The sequence below is a fragment of the Primulina tabacum genome, chromosome 3 (genome assembly GCF_025594145.1).
Source record: "Primulina tabacum isolate GXHZ01 chromosome 3, ASM2559414v2, whole genome shotgun sequence".
Taxonomy (NCBI): domain Eukaryota; kingdom Viridiplantae; phylum Streptophyta; class Magnoliopsida; order Lamiales; family Gesneriaceae; genus Primulina; species Primulina tabacum.
The window spans coordinates 5,299,297-5,317,580 of NC_134552.1; the positions used below are offsets into that span (position 1 = coordinate 5,299,297).

At 33.0% G+C, this 18,284-nt stretch overlaps 2 protein-coding genes across 4 annotated transcripts; one reads left to right on the forward strand and one right to left on the reverse strand.

Moving 5' to 3' along the window:
* Positions 1-1,128: 1,128 nt before the first annotated feature.
* LOC142539552 (uncharacterized) lies at positions 1,129-15,777 on the reverse strand. Of its 3 annotated transcripts, XR_012818939.1 has the most exons (18): positions 15,518-15,777; positions 15,304-15,429; positions 15,159-15,218; positions 9,725-9,838; positions 9,512-9,599; positions 9,278-9,423; positions 9,087-9,188; positions 8,741-8,812; positions 8,567-8,666; positions 8,405-8,487; positions 8,057-8,134; positions 7,879-7,977; positions 7,762-7,812; positions 7,627-7,683; positions 7,480-7,521; positions 7,039-7,270; positions 6,842-6,969; positions 1,130-1,238 (listed from the first exon to the last, which is right to left on the reverse strand). XR_012818939.1 is itself a non-coding variant. In XM_075645091.1 (16 exons), exons 1-16 carry the CDS (start codon positions 15,656-15,658, stop codon positions 7,163-7,165), a joined length of 1,467 nt encoding a protein of 488 aa, XP_075501206.1. In that variant the 5' UTR covers positions 15,659-15,777; the 3' UTR covers positions 6,793-7,162. The 3 variants fall into 3 exon arrangements, 1 of the variants encoding a protein (XP_075501206.1); XR_012818938.1 differs by having other exon boundaries at positions 1,129-1,238; positions 6,842-7,270; XM_075645091.1 differs by lacking the exon at positions 1,130-1,238 and having other exon boundaries at positions 6,793-7,270.
* Positions 15,778-17,177: 1,400 nt separating this feature from the next.
* Positions 17,178-17,918, forward strand: LOC142538319 (LOB domain-containing protein 27-like). Its single transcript, XM_075643666.1, has 2 exons — positions 17,178-17,499; positions 17,641-17,918. Exons 1-2 carry the CDS (start codon positions 17,178-17,180, stop codon positions 17,916-17,918), a joined length of 600 nt encoding a protein of 199 aa, XP_075499781.1.
* Positions 17,919-18,284: the final 366 nt, after the last annotated feature.

Consider the following 18,284-nt stretch of genomic DNA (forward strand, 5'->3'; position numbering starts at 1 on the left):
TTTATTTTGCTTTTTCGATGCAATTAAGATTTCTTGTTTCACAGAGTTTATTGTGTCTTCTCTGCGCGTTGTGTCCACAAGATGTCCCGAAGGTCCGTGTTGGGAAAGCTGTCGCCTTATGGAATACAAGTCCTCATACACATCAGAGGTTTCCTCAGTGTGAAGTTCGTCATTAAGCCAGATCCATCAACAGGAACCGTCATTCTTAAACGTGTTGGATGTGGATTGAAGAATCTCTTAAGAAAGGTGGCATGAGACACAACACTCATACACTGGTGATATGACACCCCATGTTTTGGTTCAAACCCTTACCAGCGGCGCTGTCATTCTCAGATTTTCACGCTGATGCCTCTGAACATGAATCCTCGAGCATCATATGTATCACGGGTTTCAAATTTTACCTTTTTATGCCATTGTAACTGTATAATATCCATTTTTATCATTTAACGTTCAATGTAGCCGAATGTTTGTTTGGTTCTTGGCGTATATCGTGACGTATAGTGTCACGTCCCATATTCGACGACTGACCCACTGTACCAAGACGAGTCTTTCCAGCATGTTTATGTCCTCATTCATACACACTTCTTTTCGGTAGCTCATCACATAAGAACTTCAAGATCAAGCATGCTTGACTTGGGGCAATTTTGGGTTGGGTGATCTCCTGTGAAGTTTCCTAGGGTGCGTGTGAGAGAGGACATAAGCACGTTGGAAAGACTCGTTTTGATACAATAGAGACAGTCGTCGAATTTGGGACGTTACATATGGTGAAAACTTTTACCTTTATAGAGTATTATCAGAGTCCACTTGTATCTTTTCTTTAAAAAAGTTGGGATTTTACCGTGTAACTTCCATGCTCGTTCTCCTATGTTCCTTTCACCTTCCGAGAAATTTCCACGAGCTTTTAAACTAATTTGTTCCCTTCTCATTTCAATTATATACGTTTACACATCCCCAGCCTTCTTATATATTACTAGATGAAACAGCAAACCTCACCAAATTACCACCCATTGCACAATGCCACTAGTTAATACGGGTAGCTACTCGATACTAACCATCAACTTCTGCTTCTATGGGCTCTTGCATTGCAATATTACTGCTTCTAAGGGAAATCAGCATCAAGCCAAACAGCACTAATACTAGACATAACAAATTTATAAATACAACCCGATGTCATTCCAGTCGTGAGATATAAAGTTTGATTTACTTTGCGGAAGTATGTTGGGCTAGAAAAACTAAATCTATATCTATATAAATATATGAATGTGAATTGTGAATTTACATCAATGTCCTTACATTCATTTAATAATAATCATTAATAGATGTTTATATATGAATGTGAATTGTGAATTTACATCAATCTCCTGACATTCATTTAATAATAATAATTAATACATGTTTAGTTTTTTTTATTTTTTTGTGAATTTACACACTCCATTTTTAATTTTTTTTTTTGGTTTCCATGTTTTTCATCTATTAATTAATGAAATTTAAAATAAATTGAAGAGAAATGAATTTTAGTATTTTTCAATCTATTAATTAATGTGAATTTACACACTCTATTTTTAATTTTTTAATTTTTTTGTGAATTTACACACTCCATTTTTTTTTTTTTGGTTTCCATGTTTTTCATATATTAATTAATGAAATTTAAAATAAATTGAAGAGAAATGAATTTTAGTCTTTTCCAATCTATTAATTAATGTGAATTTACATACTCCATTTTTATTTTTATTTTGTTTTCCATGTTTTTCATCTATTAATTAATTAATGAAATTTAAAATAAATTGACGAGAAATGAATTTTAGTATTTTCCATTCTATTAATTAATGAAATTTAAAATAAACTGAAGATGAATGAAATTTAGCATTATTTTTTGTTGTAATGAAATTTGCAATCTATTTTTTAAATTTTACGATATAACTGATACGATATAGCTAATACGAAAGTCACAACTATCAAGTTAAATTCGATTAAAGAAAATCTATATATATATATATATATATATATATATATATATATATATATCTATATCTATATATGAATGTGATTTTACATAAATGTACTTACCTTCATTTAATAATAATAAATAATACATGTTTTTTTTTTTTTTGTGAATTTACACACTCCATTTTTTATTTTTATTTTTTGGTTTTCCATGTTTTTCATCTATTAATTAATGAAATTTAAAATAAATTGAAGAGAAATGAATTTCAGTCTTTTCCAATCTATTAATTAATGTGAATTTACACACTCCATTTTTAATTATTTTTTTTGTTTTCTATGTTTTTCATTTATTAATTAATGAAATTTAAAATAAATTGAATAGAAATGAATTTTAGTATTTTTCAATCTATTAATTAATGAAATTTAAAATAAACTGAAGATGAATGAAATTTAGCCTTATTTTTTGTTGTAATGAAATTCGCACTCTATTTTTAAAATTTTACGATAGAACTGATACGATATAGCTAATACGAAAGTCACGACTAACGAGTTGAATTCGATTAAAGAAAATCTATATATATCTATATCTATATATGAATGTGAATTGTGAATTTACATAAATGTCCTGGCCTTCATTTAATAATAATAATTAATACATGTTTATTTTTTTTTGGTGAATTTACACACTCCATTTTAAATTTTTTTTGTTTTTCATGTTTTTAATCTATTAATTAATGAAATTTAAAATAAATTGAAGAGAAATGAATTTTAGTCTTTTCCAATATATTCACATAAATGTCCTTAACTTCATTTAATAATAATAATTAATACATGTTTAAATTTTTTTTTTTTTGTGAATTTACACAATCCATTTTTAATTTTTTTTGTTTTCCATGTTTTTCATCTATTAATTAATGAAATTTAAAATAAATTGAAGAGAAATGAATTTTAGTCTTTTCCAATCTATTAATTAATGAAATTTAAAATAAACTGAAGATGAATGGAATTTAGCCTTATTTTTTGTTATAATAAATTTGCCCTCTATTTTTTAAATTTCACGATATAACTGATACGATATAACTAATACGAAAGTCAAAACTAACGATTTGAATTTGATTAAAGAAAATGAACAAGTATATGATGTTATGATGTGATGTTTTGACATGTTGTGCTATTTTACGACATGTTTACCCTTATGCTAAGATCATGAAATGTATGTTGAGTACAGTAATTTTCATTGTTGCATGTTATATATATGTATTTGTTATTAAGTTACAGGTGTTAAGTCTTTAAACTCACTATGTGTGATTGATGCAGGTGAGCATATTGATCAGTATATCGAAGGTGCCGAAGACTAAGTAGCCGGAGCTGGATGTGCGCACGCTAACCCGAGGACCTTATTTTTTCCGCACGTTTTCATATATTAATTAATGAAATCTAAACTAAATTGAAGTAAAATAAAATTTAGCATTCTTCTTTTGTGATGGAATTTGCAATCCATTTTTTTTAAAAAAATTTATATCTATAATGAAATTCAATCTATTATCTATCTATCTATTATTATTACTATTATTATTATTATTATAAATATATGAGTTTGAATTGTGAATTTACATATATGTCCTTATCTTCATTAAATAATATTTATTACTACTATAAATATATGAGTTTGAATTGTGAATTTACATATATGTCTTTATCTTCATTAAATAATATTCATTAATATATATCGTTTTGTTTGTTTTGTCTTCATCTATTAATTAATGGAATCTAAACAAAATTGAAGAAAAATAAAATTTAGCATCAGCCTTCATTCTTCAGTAAAAATTTGCACTCCATTTTTAATTTTTTTTTGTTTTTCTTGTTTTTCATCTATTAATTAATAAAATTTAAAATAAATTGAAGAGAAATGAATTTTAGTCTTCATTTTTTGTGATGAAATTTGTACTCCATTTAAAAAAAAAAATATCTTTAATGAAATTCGAAACGATAATATTAATAAATATTTTTTTGTTTATTTTCTATCAGCTATTAATGACTTCTAAAATAAATTAAAGAAAAATAAAATTTAACAACCTTTTTTTGGAATAAAATTTAAATTTATCTTTCATTTTTTGAATCTCCATTTTTTGTGATGAAATTTGTACTTCATTTAAAAAAAACATATATTTATTGAAATTCAAAACGATAATATCAATAAATATTTTTTTGTTTATTTTCTATCAGCTATTAATGACTTCTAAAATAAATTGAAGAAAAATGAAATTTAGCCACCATTTTTTGAAATAAAATTAAATTTATCTTTCATTTTTTAAATAAAATTTACAATCTATTTTTTAAAATATATATATATATATATATATATTTAATGAAATTTAAAATAAATAAAAAAATAATAAAATTTGCATTTTTGTTTTATTTCTATTTTTTATTAATTAAGAAATTTTAAAATAAATCGAATAAAAATGAAGTTTACATTATTATTCAAAATTTTATAATTCTCCAATTTTTATTAGGTTTTATGTGAAACAGTTTCATTGTTATATAGTCCTGAGAGGGGCTGACCCAGTTATTTCAGGGGTGAAAAATAATTTTTTTTCACGATTCAAGTCAGATATGAGACATATTTCACAAAATTCACTCGTGAAACAACCTCATAGGAGTTTTTGTATCAATTTTATTTTAACTTAAATAAATTAACATCTATGAATAACATAAATAATAATAATTAATATACTTCTCTTAGCTTGTTTGTTTTTTTCCATCTATTATTTAATATATTTTGAAATAAATTGAAAAAAAATAAAATTTAACCACCAGTTTTTAGAATGAAATTTAAATTAAACATTCATTTTTTGGAATGAAATTTACACGTCATTTTAAAAAAAATATCTTTAATAAAATTTAAAATAATAATAATAAATACACATTCTATTGTTTGTTTTTTTCTCAACTATCAATTAATTCTAAATAAAATTGAGCAAAATGAAATTTAGCCATCATTTTTTGAAATGAAATTTATACTTTATTTGTTTTAAAAAATATATATGTAATATAATTTAAAATGAATTGAAGAATAATAAAATTTACAATATATTTTCACAGAATGAATTATATCCTTATTTTAAAAATAATTCTTTTTGTTTGACTTCTCTTTTTTTTTTAATGAATTTTTATAGTTCTCCAATTTTTGAATTGGACTTATGTGAGCCGATCTCATGAATATATCCTTCAGATGGCCAACCGGTCAATTTTCAGAGTGAAAAACAATGATTTTTCATTATTAATGTAAGACATGAGACATGCTCTCGTGAAATAGCCTCGTAGGAGTTTTTATGAAATTTTTATTTTAAACTTGAGTAAATTAACATCCATAAATAACGTAAATAATACACGATTAATAAATTTGAAAACTCTAATAAAATTGTCTGAATTTACATATATTTCCTTATTTTCGTTAAATAATATTAATAAATACATTTCTTTTTTTGTTCGTTTTCATGTATTAATGAATTTTATAATAATTGAAGAAAATGAAATTTCATTTTTGGCATGAAATTTACAACTTTTTTAAATATATATATATATATATATATATATTTAATGAAATTTAAAATAAACGACACAATGTCAGCAACTTAATTCACTAAAACTTCATAGGAGTTCACTCATCCCAATACTACCTTCACTCTTGCATGTTTAACCTAGCAAAACTGAATGATAGTGAAAGATTTATCTTTTAGTTCGAATGTTGCTTAATCTTTATGTCAAAATTTATATTTGTTACCTACGACGCATTATTTATTTCTTATAATTGTGATTTACCATGCAAAGCCCTATACTAAGCAAATGGTGAATATAATGAAGATTGCATTGACGTGACTGTCAATTTTCCAAATTGTAAAACTCTATGCATGACAAACACAAATAATTGTTTGGTACCATAAGAAAACACTTCAAAAGAATCAAAATGAGTTTAAATTAATTTTATGTGTAATAATTACTCTTATATACATCAAATGGATAGAAAAATATGAATAAAAATGAAATCAAATCGTTTTTATGTAAAACTAATTACCAACACTCAACCTAAGTTTTAGATCACACTAAAAAAAGGTGATCATTACTTTACTTCTTTATGTTACAAGTATAGAATAACAATCACAATTGAAGATGAGAATGAGATGACAATAATAACATTATTTGGAAAAGATGCAGCGTTTTTTGTTGGATGTTCTATTGAAGATTTTATTCAAATTCATGACCAGGTATAAGATAAAACAAACAAATGATTTTATATCTACATAAATATTGCATCTAACAATAAAAATTTTCAATGCAAAATTTACCAAATAACCCATATAAAGATTCGCTAAATCAACCAAGCTCCAAGCTCCACACATTCTTGTTCAAGTTAGATAATTCATTGGAAAAACGTGATGAAGTGTTAAAAATTGTGGCAAAAGCTATTGAGATACATGTCAATTATCCAACAACAAATGTCAATATCAAGAAACGGAAATCTCGAAAGATTATCAAGCCAACTAAACAAAGCTGTGTACCACCAAAGGTAGAAAAATCAAATGAAATAAATATCAACAAAAACATGAAGATCCATGAAGACGAAGATGAAATAGAGATTCGAGATGAAGAACCAATTGCCGAGTACAAAAAAAAAGATAAGAAGATAAAAACCGATGGACACAAAAAGATTTCAAGAGGTCTTCAAATCAAAGACAAGAAAATATGATGATTTCATTTGTAACTAAATAATTAATTATTTATCTATTAAAAGTTATTCTTATTTCAAAAATAATTTAAACACATTTAAATAAAATTATCATAGACAAATTATCTCTATTTCTCAACGTGCAACGCACGTGCATTTATCTAGTACATAAAAATAAAAAAAGGTAAAATTGGGATTTTTTAAATTCTGGACTAAAACGGGCTAAATACCAAAACCAGATGGACTATTATAGGTCACTAGAAAAGATAAGGGGCTTAATCAAGAATTAGCTGAAACTATAAGGACCAACTCAGGTATTATCCCCACCCCCCCAAGAATCTGCAAGAAGTTTCAGTTCTCCCAACAATTGTGTATACTGCGTTATGCCACACTTCTAGATTTTTTTTTCACCCGATTTCTTCCTTCAAATGAGAATACATCACTATGTTGCCATTATATCCTCCAGAGCAAGAATAAATAAGCTGACACTTAACTTCTCGCATGACACTTAACTTCTCGCTCCATCAATGCATCCATATTAGTTCTTGCTAGGTTTCCGATGCTCGTTCCAGCTATATATCCTCCGGACCAAGCATTCTGGAACAAAATTGAAGTGCATAAATGAACAAAAAAGAATGGATGATCAAATGGTGGCCTCACAAAACTTTACTGGATATGATAAATTGCAAAATTATGGCAATTTAGGAGAGCTGTCCATGTCAAAAGTTGAGGTCAGTGGTTTATAGCATCGGGTTGTCAGTTACCATAGAAGGAAAGGATCTGCAGAAAAAAGAATGTCCCGTTACCTGGAAATTGAAGCCTCCAGTTACACCATCTATATTCAGCACCTACACAGCATGCAAGTAAAACTGAGAATCAGTATACGATACAGCCTGCATCATTCTTGATCTATCCAAAACAAGAGACTCTTCAATAGAATATAAAATAAGTACCTCCCCAGCAAAAAATAGATGCTGCTGGATCCTGCTCTGCATGGTGTTCAGTGATATCTGTATATTAAGCAATGAACGCTAGTAAAAGTCAATTTGATGCAAGCCTTGTGTAAAGGAAATGGCGACAGAGGGCACCTCAGTCAATGGAACACCTCCTGCGGTGACAAATTCATCCTTGAATTGGCCCTATATTTCGGATACAAAGGCATATTAGTAACAGAAAGAGGATGGAAAAGGATTGGCTGATCTTACCTTTCCTTTCACACAGAAGGAAAAGTGCTTTAGACAGGAAGCGATTGCTGTTATTGAGTTGTTGGATATTGAAGCCCACAAAAGATCCCCATCTATATCCTGTATAAGCAAATTGAAGTCACAAAAACCATATCGATAAGATTCAATGAAGCATGTTCCAATAGAATGGCCTTTCAACCTCATGTTCCAATAAGTATCTCCAGAATCTCTTCACAAGGCCAAATACGGAAGGAAAAGAGTTGATGACCTTTTGCTTCTGCAGGGGACCGAGAATATTATCACAGGTTATGTAGAGCAAACTTTTTCGATTCAATGCACCTTACATAAATTCGGTTTTTTTAAGGTACTTTTTCTTTTATAATTTCAAACTTTGGTCAGCGTAATTAATGAGAATCCATTTTCCTGTTCCGATGAGACCCGAATTCTTTCTTAATTTTCCTCCTACGGGATCACAGATTAACAAAATTAAAGGAAAAGAAAACAAGAGCAACAGCGGCTGACAGAGGCCTATAGACCAGACCATTACCGCAAACGTATTCCTGTATAGACTAAGAACCGACTTCACTTCTTCTATATTGAGACTTGGAACAAAATCCACAAGAAGTGACCCTGGATGCATGGCCTGTTAAAACATTGAGATAACAACGCATATATGAAATAGAAAGAAGTTTTCTACTGTGTCTCTCACCCTTGTAATCTGAATCAGAGAGCTCACGTGCTCCCCAAGCAGATAACCGAAGAATTACTGGCCCGCTCAATCCCCAGTGTGTTACCAACATTGGCCCAGTCTATAGTTCCGATATAAATGATTAGATTTGATGTCTTGGTAATATTAGATAAAGCTGCTAATAAAATCTCTTGCCTGTGTATGTTCTGGGATGCTCTTTCGAACAGTTTGTAACTTCAACGTTGCTCTAACTTTTGGAAAAGTAATCTACGTTTAAAAAAATGGGCAACGACTTAGTTATGGCTTGTGGATCAAAAGTGTCTCTGTTTTGGGACATGTTTGTGGTGCTCAATAAGGATCCTAAAGAAGAAAACAGACAGCGGTTGTAAAAGTTGAGGATCATTGGTAAAAGCTAACTATCAATCATCTGTTCAAAGCAATGCCGCGTTCATTGAAAAGCCACGGGTCACCTTCAGAGCTGGTTTCAATAAATTCTGCAAGTTAGAGGACAAAATCCATAAAGGTGGACAAAGTCAATTACCCCAAACAATTCTGCTAGCCGAATATCGTCAATCTTGAAGGTAAATAAACTGGGCACAGGTTTCACAATAGAGTGGCCAAGTTGTATAGCAAGATTATATCCCTGACTCGATCAGAATATAAGCTACGTCAGGATTTTATGCACAAAACAATTAATAAGATATGCCCAGAACTTCTAACACTTGATACAACCTGCTGACTACTTCCACTGGCAATCATTAGGTAATCAGCTTCAACATACTTAATATATTCAATTGTGCGCTTTTCAATCTTGACAGAGAATTTCACACCGGAAATTGTTGATACACTTGTTACGATACAGCCAGTCTGCAATACAACTGAATGAGAACTAAGCAGTTAGACTGTCATATATAGAACTCAAAATCAAGATAGTTACTATTTCGTGCAAAGCCGTGCAATACTTACCACCTCTCTTCTTTGCTTCAGACACAAGGCAATCTATAATGGTAGATGAACTATCACTGATTGGAAAAACCCTTCCATCATCTTCAGTCTGAGTAGCAAGTTGAAACACAGAAACTCATTTGCTCCATTTGAATTTCAATTTGAGGTTAAGATCTCACTTTTGTGAGATATATAGTAAAAATAATAATGCTTACTTTTGCAAATTGATTCTACCTTCAGTTCAACTCCACGTTCTGAAAACCATGACATGGTATCCGTTGGGCCGTGAACACCGAAAAATGATCCTCGCAATTCTTTACTGCCTCTAGGATAGCTTCCTGCTAGAGCCTATGCCAGCAACATCAGTTTCATCATCTCAAAAAGGCCATATAATTTAAATGCATCAATCTCACCTCTACACTTGATTACCAGCATAACTTCAAAAAATAATCCAAAATGACAATAAAATAGAAATAAAATTAGACAAATTCACACTTGTATAATATATCATCAAAACATAGCATAGAACAAAAAGAGCTAATGATAAGATTAAAGGTCAAAATACTTTTCTTGTTTTGTGCATCAGAATTAACTATAAAATCGTGTGTGAATCTCGAAAGAAAAAGGACTCCAAACTTTCATTCAGACTCAGTGACTTCAAACTACACCTGATCGTGAAATGGAGCTTGATTCTCAGTCGGAAATACCCAACTACTATTTTCTACCACAAACGATAAACATAACATGCAAACACGTCAAAATAATAGGAAAATGTCAAGAACTGAAGAACCCAAGCTAATGCTCAAATGGGTCAAAGAAGAATTGTATTTCAGTTGGTTGAAAATAACCGCCGTACAAATGTTTATATACATTACAATAGGTGAGCTAAGAAACGTGCTTCCAAAATGCCATACAATACAATCGTGTTTTATTATTTTGTACAATTAACACTCCCCCTTCAAGCTTGGTGTGGATGTGAACACAAAGCTTGAACCGAAAAAGAACAGAACTTTGAGACTTTGGGACTATGTAATGCAACAAGCTTGAATTGTGGTAACTCCCCCTTCAAGGTTGATGCAGGTCATAAACACCGAGAAGCCCGAGTAAGTAAGCATGTGAAGTCTTTCCCAAGCTTTTTGTAAAAATGTCCCCAAGTTGTTGGTGTGTGGGAATGTACTGAGTGCGTATAAGGCCTTCTTTGATTTTCTCACGGACCAAATGGCAATCGATCTCGATATGTTTGGTCCGTTCATGATATACTGGATTGGCGCCAATGTGGATGGCGGCCATATTATCACAAAACAACGTTGTAGGACCACGAACATGAATTCCCATGTCACACAAAAGACCAACAATCCAGATGATTTCACAAGTAGTGTTTGCCATGGCACGATATTCGGCTTCGGCAGAGGATCGGGAAACAATGTTTTGTTTCTTGGATTTCCAAGAGAGGAGGGAGTCCCCTAGCTTAACACAATATCCAGTGACAGATCGGCGGGCCATGGGGCAAGCAGCCCAATCGGAACCACAATATGCAGTAAGAGAGAAGGAAGTAGAGGGCCGTAACAAGATACCTTGACCTGGACTTTTTTTAAGGTACCTAACCACTCGAACGGCAGCATCCAGGTGCGACTTCTTCGGAGCATGCATGAATTGGCTTAGAGATTGGACCGCATAACAAATGTCAGGTCGAGTTATGGTCATATAGATCAACCTGCCAACCAAGCGCTGATATTCATGCGGATCCAGTAGTAAAACATCATCAGGGGTACTTTTGTGATCGTGTTGCAGTCTAGAATCTAGCTCGTGGCTGGTGAACTTTCGGTTTTGCTCCATAGGTGTATCAAATGGCTTGGCCCCTGCCATGCCCGTGTCAGCAATGAGTTCCAAAGCGTACTTCCGTTGATTAAGGTAAATACCGTCTTTGGAACGAGCAACTTCAATGCCTAAGAAATACTTAAGAATCCCAAGGTCCTTAAGTAGTAACTTGGAATGAAGAAACGCTTTGAGCTCATTAATTGCTGTCAAACTACTCCTTGTGATGACAATGTCATCAACATATACGACGAGCAAAGTAATTGATGCATCAGCATGTTTAAAGAACAAGGAATGATCATGTTGAGATTGACAATAACCAAACTCAATCATTATATTTGAAAACTTCAGATTCCATTGCCGAGAGGCTTGGTTTAGACCGTATAAGGATTTTTGTAATTTGCAGACCTTGTTTCTCCTTGTACAGTGTATCCCTGGGGTAGATTCATGTAAATATCCTCATCCAAACTCCCTTGGAGAAAAGCATTGGTCACATCCATTTGGAAGAGAGGCCAATTCTTATGCACTGCCACATGGAGAAGACAACGAATGGTCACAATTTTTGCAGTGGGAGAAAAAGTGTCATGAAAATCTATGCCCGGCTGTTGTGTGTAGCCCTTCGCAACCAACCGTGCTTTAAATCTCTCCACACTTCCATCGGACTTGAGTTTGATTTTGTATACCCATCAGCATCCAATGGGCTTCACTCGTGGTGGTAGATCTACCACTTCCCATGTGTGATTATTCTCTAGAGCAGCAAGTTCTTCATCCATAGCAGCACACCATCTAGGATCAGTGACTGCCTCATGATAGAATTGAGGTTCTTTAACCGAGGACAAAGCTGCTAAAAAGGACTGATGTGGCTTGGAGAAATGATTATATGTAAGGTAGTTAGCCATGGGATACAAACAAGCATTAGGATTGTGATTATGAATGAATGAACAAGAGTAATCATGTGTCCAAATAGGAGAAACTATAGCTCTAGTGGACCTGCGCAATGGAACGACTGCAGGTGTAGAACTAGGAGGAGATGGTTCAGGCAAAGGGATAAGCATTGGTGGTTCCTCAGGGACGAGTAAGGGATCCCCTGTAGCAGAGGATGGAGTAAAAAAGGGAGGAGATTGGCTAGGGACAGCAAATGGAAAGATGTGTTCATGAAAAATCACATCTCTAGAGATCAATGTCTTGTGTGATTGAAGATGAAGGAGCTTATACCCTTTCTGGACAGTAGAGTAGCCAATAAAGACACAAGGGACAGCTCGAGGTGAGAATTTGTGGCTGTGAGGTAGAATAGATGCATAGCATAAGCACCCAAAAACTCTTAGGGCAGTGAAGGTAGGGGTCTTGTGAAATAATAGTTCAAAAGGGGATTTATTTTTCAGTAATGGTGTGGGGGCACGATTGATTAGGTGCACAGCTGTTAACACACAATCTCCCCAATATTTGAGTGGTATAGATGATTGGAATCTGAGTGCTCTAGCAACATCAAGGATGTGTCTGTGTTTTCGCTCCACTATCCCATTTTGTTGGGGAGTATATGGACAGGAACTATTGTGAATCAAAACTGGTACACTCAGATTTAAAGAAATCAGTGGCATTATATGTCCTGATAGCAAGAATATGTTTAGAGAATTGCTTGTCCACCAAAGCAAAGAACAATCTAATGAGCCTAAGCACATCCATCTTAGATTGCATGAGATATACCCAAGTTCCCCTTGTAAAGTCATCAACAATGGTAAGAAAATACCTTTCACCATTGTGGGTGGGAGTATGAAATGGACCCCAAATGTCCATATGAATCAACTGGAAAGCAGAAGAAGATCTGGACAAACTAGCTTGTGGAAAAGCTAAACGGCATTGCTTGGAAATAGGACATACAGAACAATGCAATAATGAATCATTTCTTTGTGTAAAGGGTAACAAATGCATTCTGGATATTGACATATGCCCTAACCTTTTGTGCCAAGTATCAATACTAACATCCTTACAAAGATCAGTAGCAGAACAAGAATATAGACGGTCTATTCTAGGTAGAAAAGAATGAAGATTGAAACTACCCTTGGGAGATGATTTTGGAACTGTCTTTGAGGTGAAATGATAGAGTCCATGCCTTTCTTTACTAATCCCCATTACTCTCCCAGTCCTGAGGTCCTGAAACACACAAAAAAGTGGGTAAAAGGTGATAAAACAGCCACGATCTTTGGTAAACTTGGACACGGACAGGAGATTGAAATGAAATTGGGGTATATATAAGACACGTTCGAGTTTAATGGAATGTGTTAGCTGAACTGAGCCAGTCTTATGAACAATTGTTGTACTACCATTTGGCAATCTCACTGCACTAGTGGAATCTACCACGGATTTAGAAGCTTGCAACAAAGAGACATCACCAACCATATGCTCATTAGCTCCTGTATCAATAATCCATTCCGAACTGAAATTGTGTGAAGTATTACCTGCCATATTCACTACTGGTGCACATTCATTTTGCATGTGATGATTTCCCAGAAGCTTTAGAATTTCAGTATACTGATCAGGGGTGAAGATAGGTGGAGCTTCAGCTGCTATTTTTGATTGAGTAGCAATCTTTTCTTCCACAAAGTTAGCATCTCCTGACATTTTTCCTTGCTTCCCAATGTCTCTGTACACCTTCTTGTTCAGTCCCTTATTCGGGGCTTTGTACAATTTATGCCATGGAGGGTAACCAACAAGTTTATAGCAGTGCTCCTTGGTATGTCCACTGTAATTACAATCATCACAGAACAAATTCACGCGATCCTTCGCTGAACTTCCTGCCTTATTCTGTTTAGTGTAGAAGGCTGCTATAGGAGCCTCAACTGATGATAAAGCCCTATGAGATTCTTCCTGAGACAATAGGGAAAAAGCTTGCCCCACCGTAGGTAATGGAGTCATCAGTAAAATTTGGCTCCGTACATTCATGTAACTGTCATTAAGCCCCATTAGGAACTGAAGGAGCCGCTGCTGCTGATCGTGTTCCAAATATCTTCTAGCAGCATCACACTCACATGAAGGCAAGATCACAAGAGCAGAGTATTCATCCCAAAGTTGCTTGAGTTTACAGAAATATGTTGAGATAGTACTATTACCTTGAGTTACGCGCCCAATTTCTCTATGTAATGAGAAGATTCGCGATCCATTGATCTTGTCAAACTGCTCCTTCAGATCGGTCCATACTAATGAAGCATCGGATGCGTAGATGATTCCTCCGAAAATCTCCTTTGAGACTGTATTCATTATCCATGACAATACAAGAGCATTGCATCGTTCCCATTGAAGAAAATTTTGGCTATCTACTGGGGGTCTTTGATAACTGCCATCAATCAACGCAATTTTGTTCTTCGCCCGAAGTGCGATCAGCATGGCTCTGCTCCAAATGCCATAGTTTTCCACACCAATCAGCGGATCACTGACCAAATTCATTCCCGGAGTATCCGATGGATGAATATACAACGGATCATTGAAGTTGCAATTGTTAGCCATGAGCTCTCTGGAAGAAATCAGGAGGAAAATTGCGTTGAATTTGCTTGGAAAGTTACGCAACTGAGCAGCAAATCGAAAAAAGCCCTAGGATGGTTCCTATGGCTCTGATACCATGTCAAGAACTGAAGAACCCAAGCTAATGCTCAAATGGTTGTATTTCAGTTGGTTGAAAATAACCGCCGTACAAATGTTTATATACATTACAGTAGGTGAGCTAAGAAACGTGCTTCCAAAATGCCATACAATACAATCGTGTTTTATTATTTTGTACAATTAACAGAAAAAAACACCCAAAATGTCGAACATCTACATTCTCGTTCAATAAACACATCCAACAACATAAAAATCTTACCACATTGTCTGTGCAATGCCCATTTGTCACATTGCATCGGCCACCACCAGAAATTTTCACCTGTCAGAAGGCAATAATTTTCCAAAAATAACCCAGAATTTCTCAGGTGAAAATAGTCAAATTTCTAATGTTAAACCAGACGAACCTTTGACAAAGGCTTCCCTTTCTCAATCACAACAACATGAAGATCAGGAGCTATAGTTTTAGCCCTAATAGCTCCAAACACACCAGCGGCTCCACCCCCCACCACCACCAATGTCTTTTCACCTGACTATTAACGAATTTCACCAAATCCCATCATAATTTTTTGGTAAACAAAGTTAAAATCTATTGTTTCTAAGTGTTCATTGAGGGTTTACCTTGGAACACAAGGAGACAGTAACAGCACAGAGATTCCTTTTGTGCGGATAAAATTGAAAACAGCTATAATCTGAAGACATAATTTGCATTTTCGTGAGAAATTTGCTGTGGAGGACGAGCCGCGGAAAGGTGAAATTCATTGGAGTATCTTTTGAACTTCAGAAGCTCCAGCTTGTTTGTGCAGACAACAGGAAAAATTGCAAAGATTTACGAAGGCTTGTCTTGCTTATTACGTTGTCTCAGTTACGATTGTGGGAATACGCAAAGCTAAACCTTTTTACAAAAATATTATTTGTAAACTATAATTTCTTATTGTGAAGTAATTAAAAATTAAAAATTTTATTTTAAGTGATCTTTTTAAAATTTATATATAACACCCTTCAAAATATTAGGTAGTTGGGATTAAATTTTACTAATATTATTTTCAAGAAAAAAGCTAAATAAAATTAATTTAATTATATGAAATGAATTTAATTCTTGATATTCAAGATATCTATATCAAACTCTAGAAATATATAAAATATGTTTTTAAAATAATATAATTTAATTAATCTCGACGTATGTGTAATATTAATATTGATAGTGTTAATAAGACAAAACATGAATCATTATGTTAATTGTTAAGGTCATATTTTTAGGATAACTTCAACTCAAACCATAATCCGATATAGCAAATTTATGGATTAACAATTAAACCATGTTATATATGTACACACACAATGTCCCATTAAGAAAAGAGAAATAAAAAAAACATATGTAATAAAGTCCAATTAACTAAGAATGGTGTACCCAACATACTATCAAGTACATGTACACTGTATTGAAACTTTCAAGATATCAGTTCTCTTCCACATTTGACTTCCCATTAGAATTGAAGCTTAGGGTCATTGTAGATCGTCTTTAAGATCCCAACAGATCCAGGAAGTGGACAAATAGTATCTTTAAGCATAGTTTGGTATATATGATAGGATAAACATATGATATATAATATAAAGATAAGTTAATGATAAATAAGATGTAGGATATTATATTTAATGTGTGGTATTATTCTAATAAGAGTGATTAAATTTATATATTAGATTGTAACGACATGATTAACCTTATCATAAAAAATTTTATAATTTCAAAGTTGTTGCTTGAGTTCATATTTCTTATCTGTTCATGCGCCGACAGTGCTTGCATGATTTATTTATTTTTTACCTAATTTTATATAATATATAATATGATAATTGAGCCCTTAATTTTGTGAGTCAAGTCAATGTTAATCGAGTGATACTAATAATTTTATTGAGATTTATACAAATCATTTGTAAAATTATCTCGAGTTCATTTATATAATTATCATATTATATAATATATAAAAAAAATAAAAATATTTATTTGATTTTAAGTTCTATCTACAAGTTAAATGAGAGAACAATAGGGTTTATGATTTTTATATATTGAGGTCAATTAAGTCATTTGTGGTGTTTTTATCATTAGATTAAAATTATCAGGGATATTTTATCCATATATAAAATTATTTATATATTCAAATTCTTGATTTTGATCCCCTCTTCATGCAACTAAAATATACATGATACAATAGAAGACTTCAAACGCAACCTAGGTTCCATTTATATAAACTTCGAATACGAATACGATTTGGTCCATTTTAACATGACAGAAAAGGGTGGAACAACCCCTGCTTGCGCTGTCTGCAAGTATCAGAGAAGAAAGTGCACCACCTCCTGCCCTCTTGCACCATATTTTCCAGCCAACCAGTCCAAAATATTCCGAAACGTGCACCGACTTTTCGGGGTCTCTGCAGCTTGGAGTCCGAGGATAAAAGGGATGATCGATGCTATGAAACCCATCATATACGAGGCCGAGATGCGAGATAGATTCCCTGTATACTGCTGTTCCGTGATCATCTGTGACTTGCGCTTCCAGCTGCAACAAGCCTTGTCTGACTTGAGGGCAGTATCGTCGCAAGCTCAAGGCATTTAATGAGCATCCATCAAATATTAACCAAGTGAATCCCTATTCTTGTTATTGGCCTCGGCCCAACTCGAGTTTGGTGGCATTTGTTCTAGTATTGATGTACCACAGTTAAGTGGGAATGAGATATCACCTTTCGCAGATAACCAATTTTTCTTGAATGAAAATCATGAGTTCTACTTGGAGTCTCTCGAGAACATGGCCAGACCATTTATGGAATTGAACATTTGCCCCGATATTGTGACCGGCAATAATTTTACAGTACCATTCCATGCACAAGTGGATGTGTCAAATCGGAAACAAGAAAGGAACGTTGCCACCCTAAATTATGAAGGCCTGAAATTTGACCCGGCAGCTGAAGATAGACAATCATATATCGAGACGAAAGAGGCATGTGAATCAAGGTATGATCAAACATGATTTATATTTTGTTATACGTTCTTTTATTATTTTTTGTTACTAACACTAATAGAATATTTGTTTTTTACTTGGTCACTAGTTACTTCGACGATTGTTAATTTAGTTTATCATGAAATACTATAACCTTACTGATCCATCAGATGACAGGAAAATTTATCGACGATGCCCAAATAATCCAATGGAAGTGAAGTACTCACCTGTTCATGCAATGTTATGATAAAAATATATTTTATCACAAATATGCATCGATTCAACTCGTCTCGTAGGTATAGATCTTTGAGGAAAAAAACTTGTGTGAGAACGATCTTACGAGTCGTATTTATGAGACGATCTCTTATTTGGTCATACATGAAAAAATATTACTTT

What these genes read in the sequence shown, in the direction of transcription:
- LOC142539552 (XM_075645091.1), bottom strand. Translation starts at nt 15,658, where the DNA reads ATGAATTTCACCTTTCCGCGGCTCGTCCTCCACAGCAAATTTCTCACG. An exon ending in AACGTGGAGTTGAACTGAAG is followed by an intron (nt 9,600 to 9,724) that starts GTAGAATCAATT and finishes CTTGCTACTCAG; the next exon opens with ACTGAAGATGATGGAAGGGT. An exon ending in CCTTCTGTGTGAAAGGAAAG is followed by an intron (nt 7,813 to 7,878) that starts GTAAGATCAGCC and finishes TCCGAAATATAG; the next exon opens with GGCCAATTCAAGGATGAATT.
- LOC142538319 (XM_075643666.1), top strand. Translation starts at nt 17,178, where the DNA reads ATGACAGAAAAGGGTGGAACAACCCCTGCTTGCGCTGTCTGCAAGTAT. An exon ending in AGTATCGTCGCAAGCTCAAG is followed by an intron (nt 17,500 to 17,640) that starts GCATTTAATGAG and finishes CACCTTTCGCAG; the next exon opens with ATAACCAATTTTTCTTGAAT.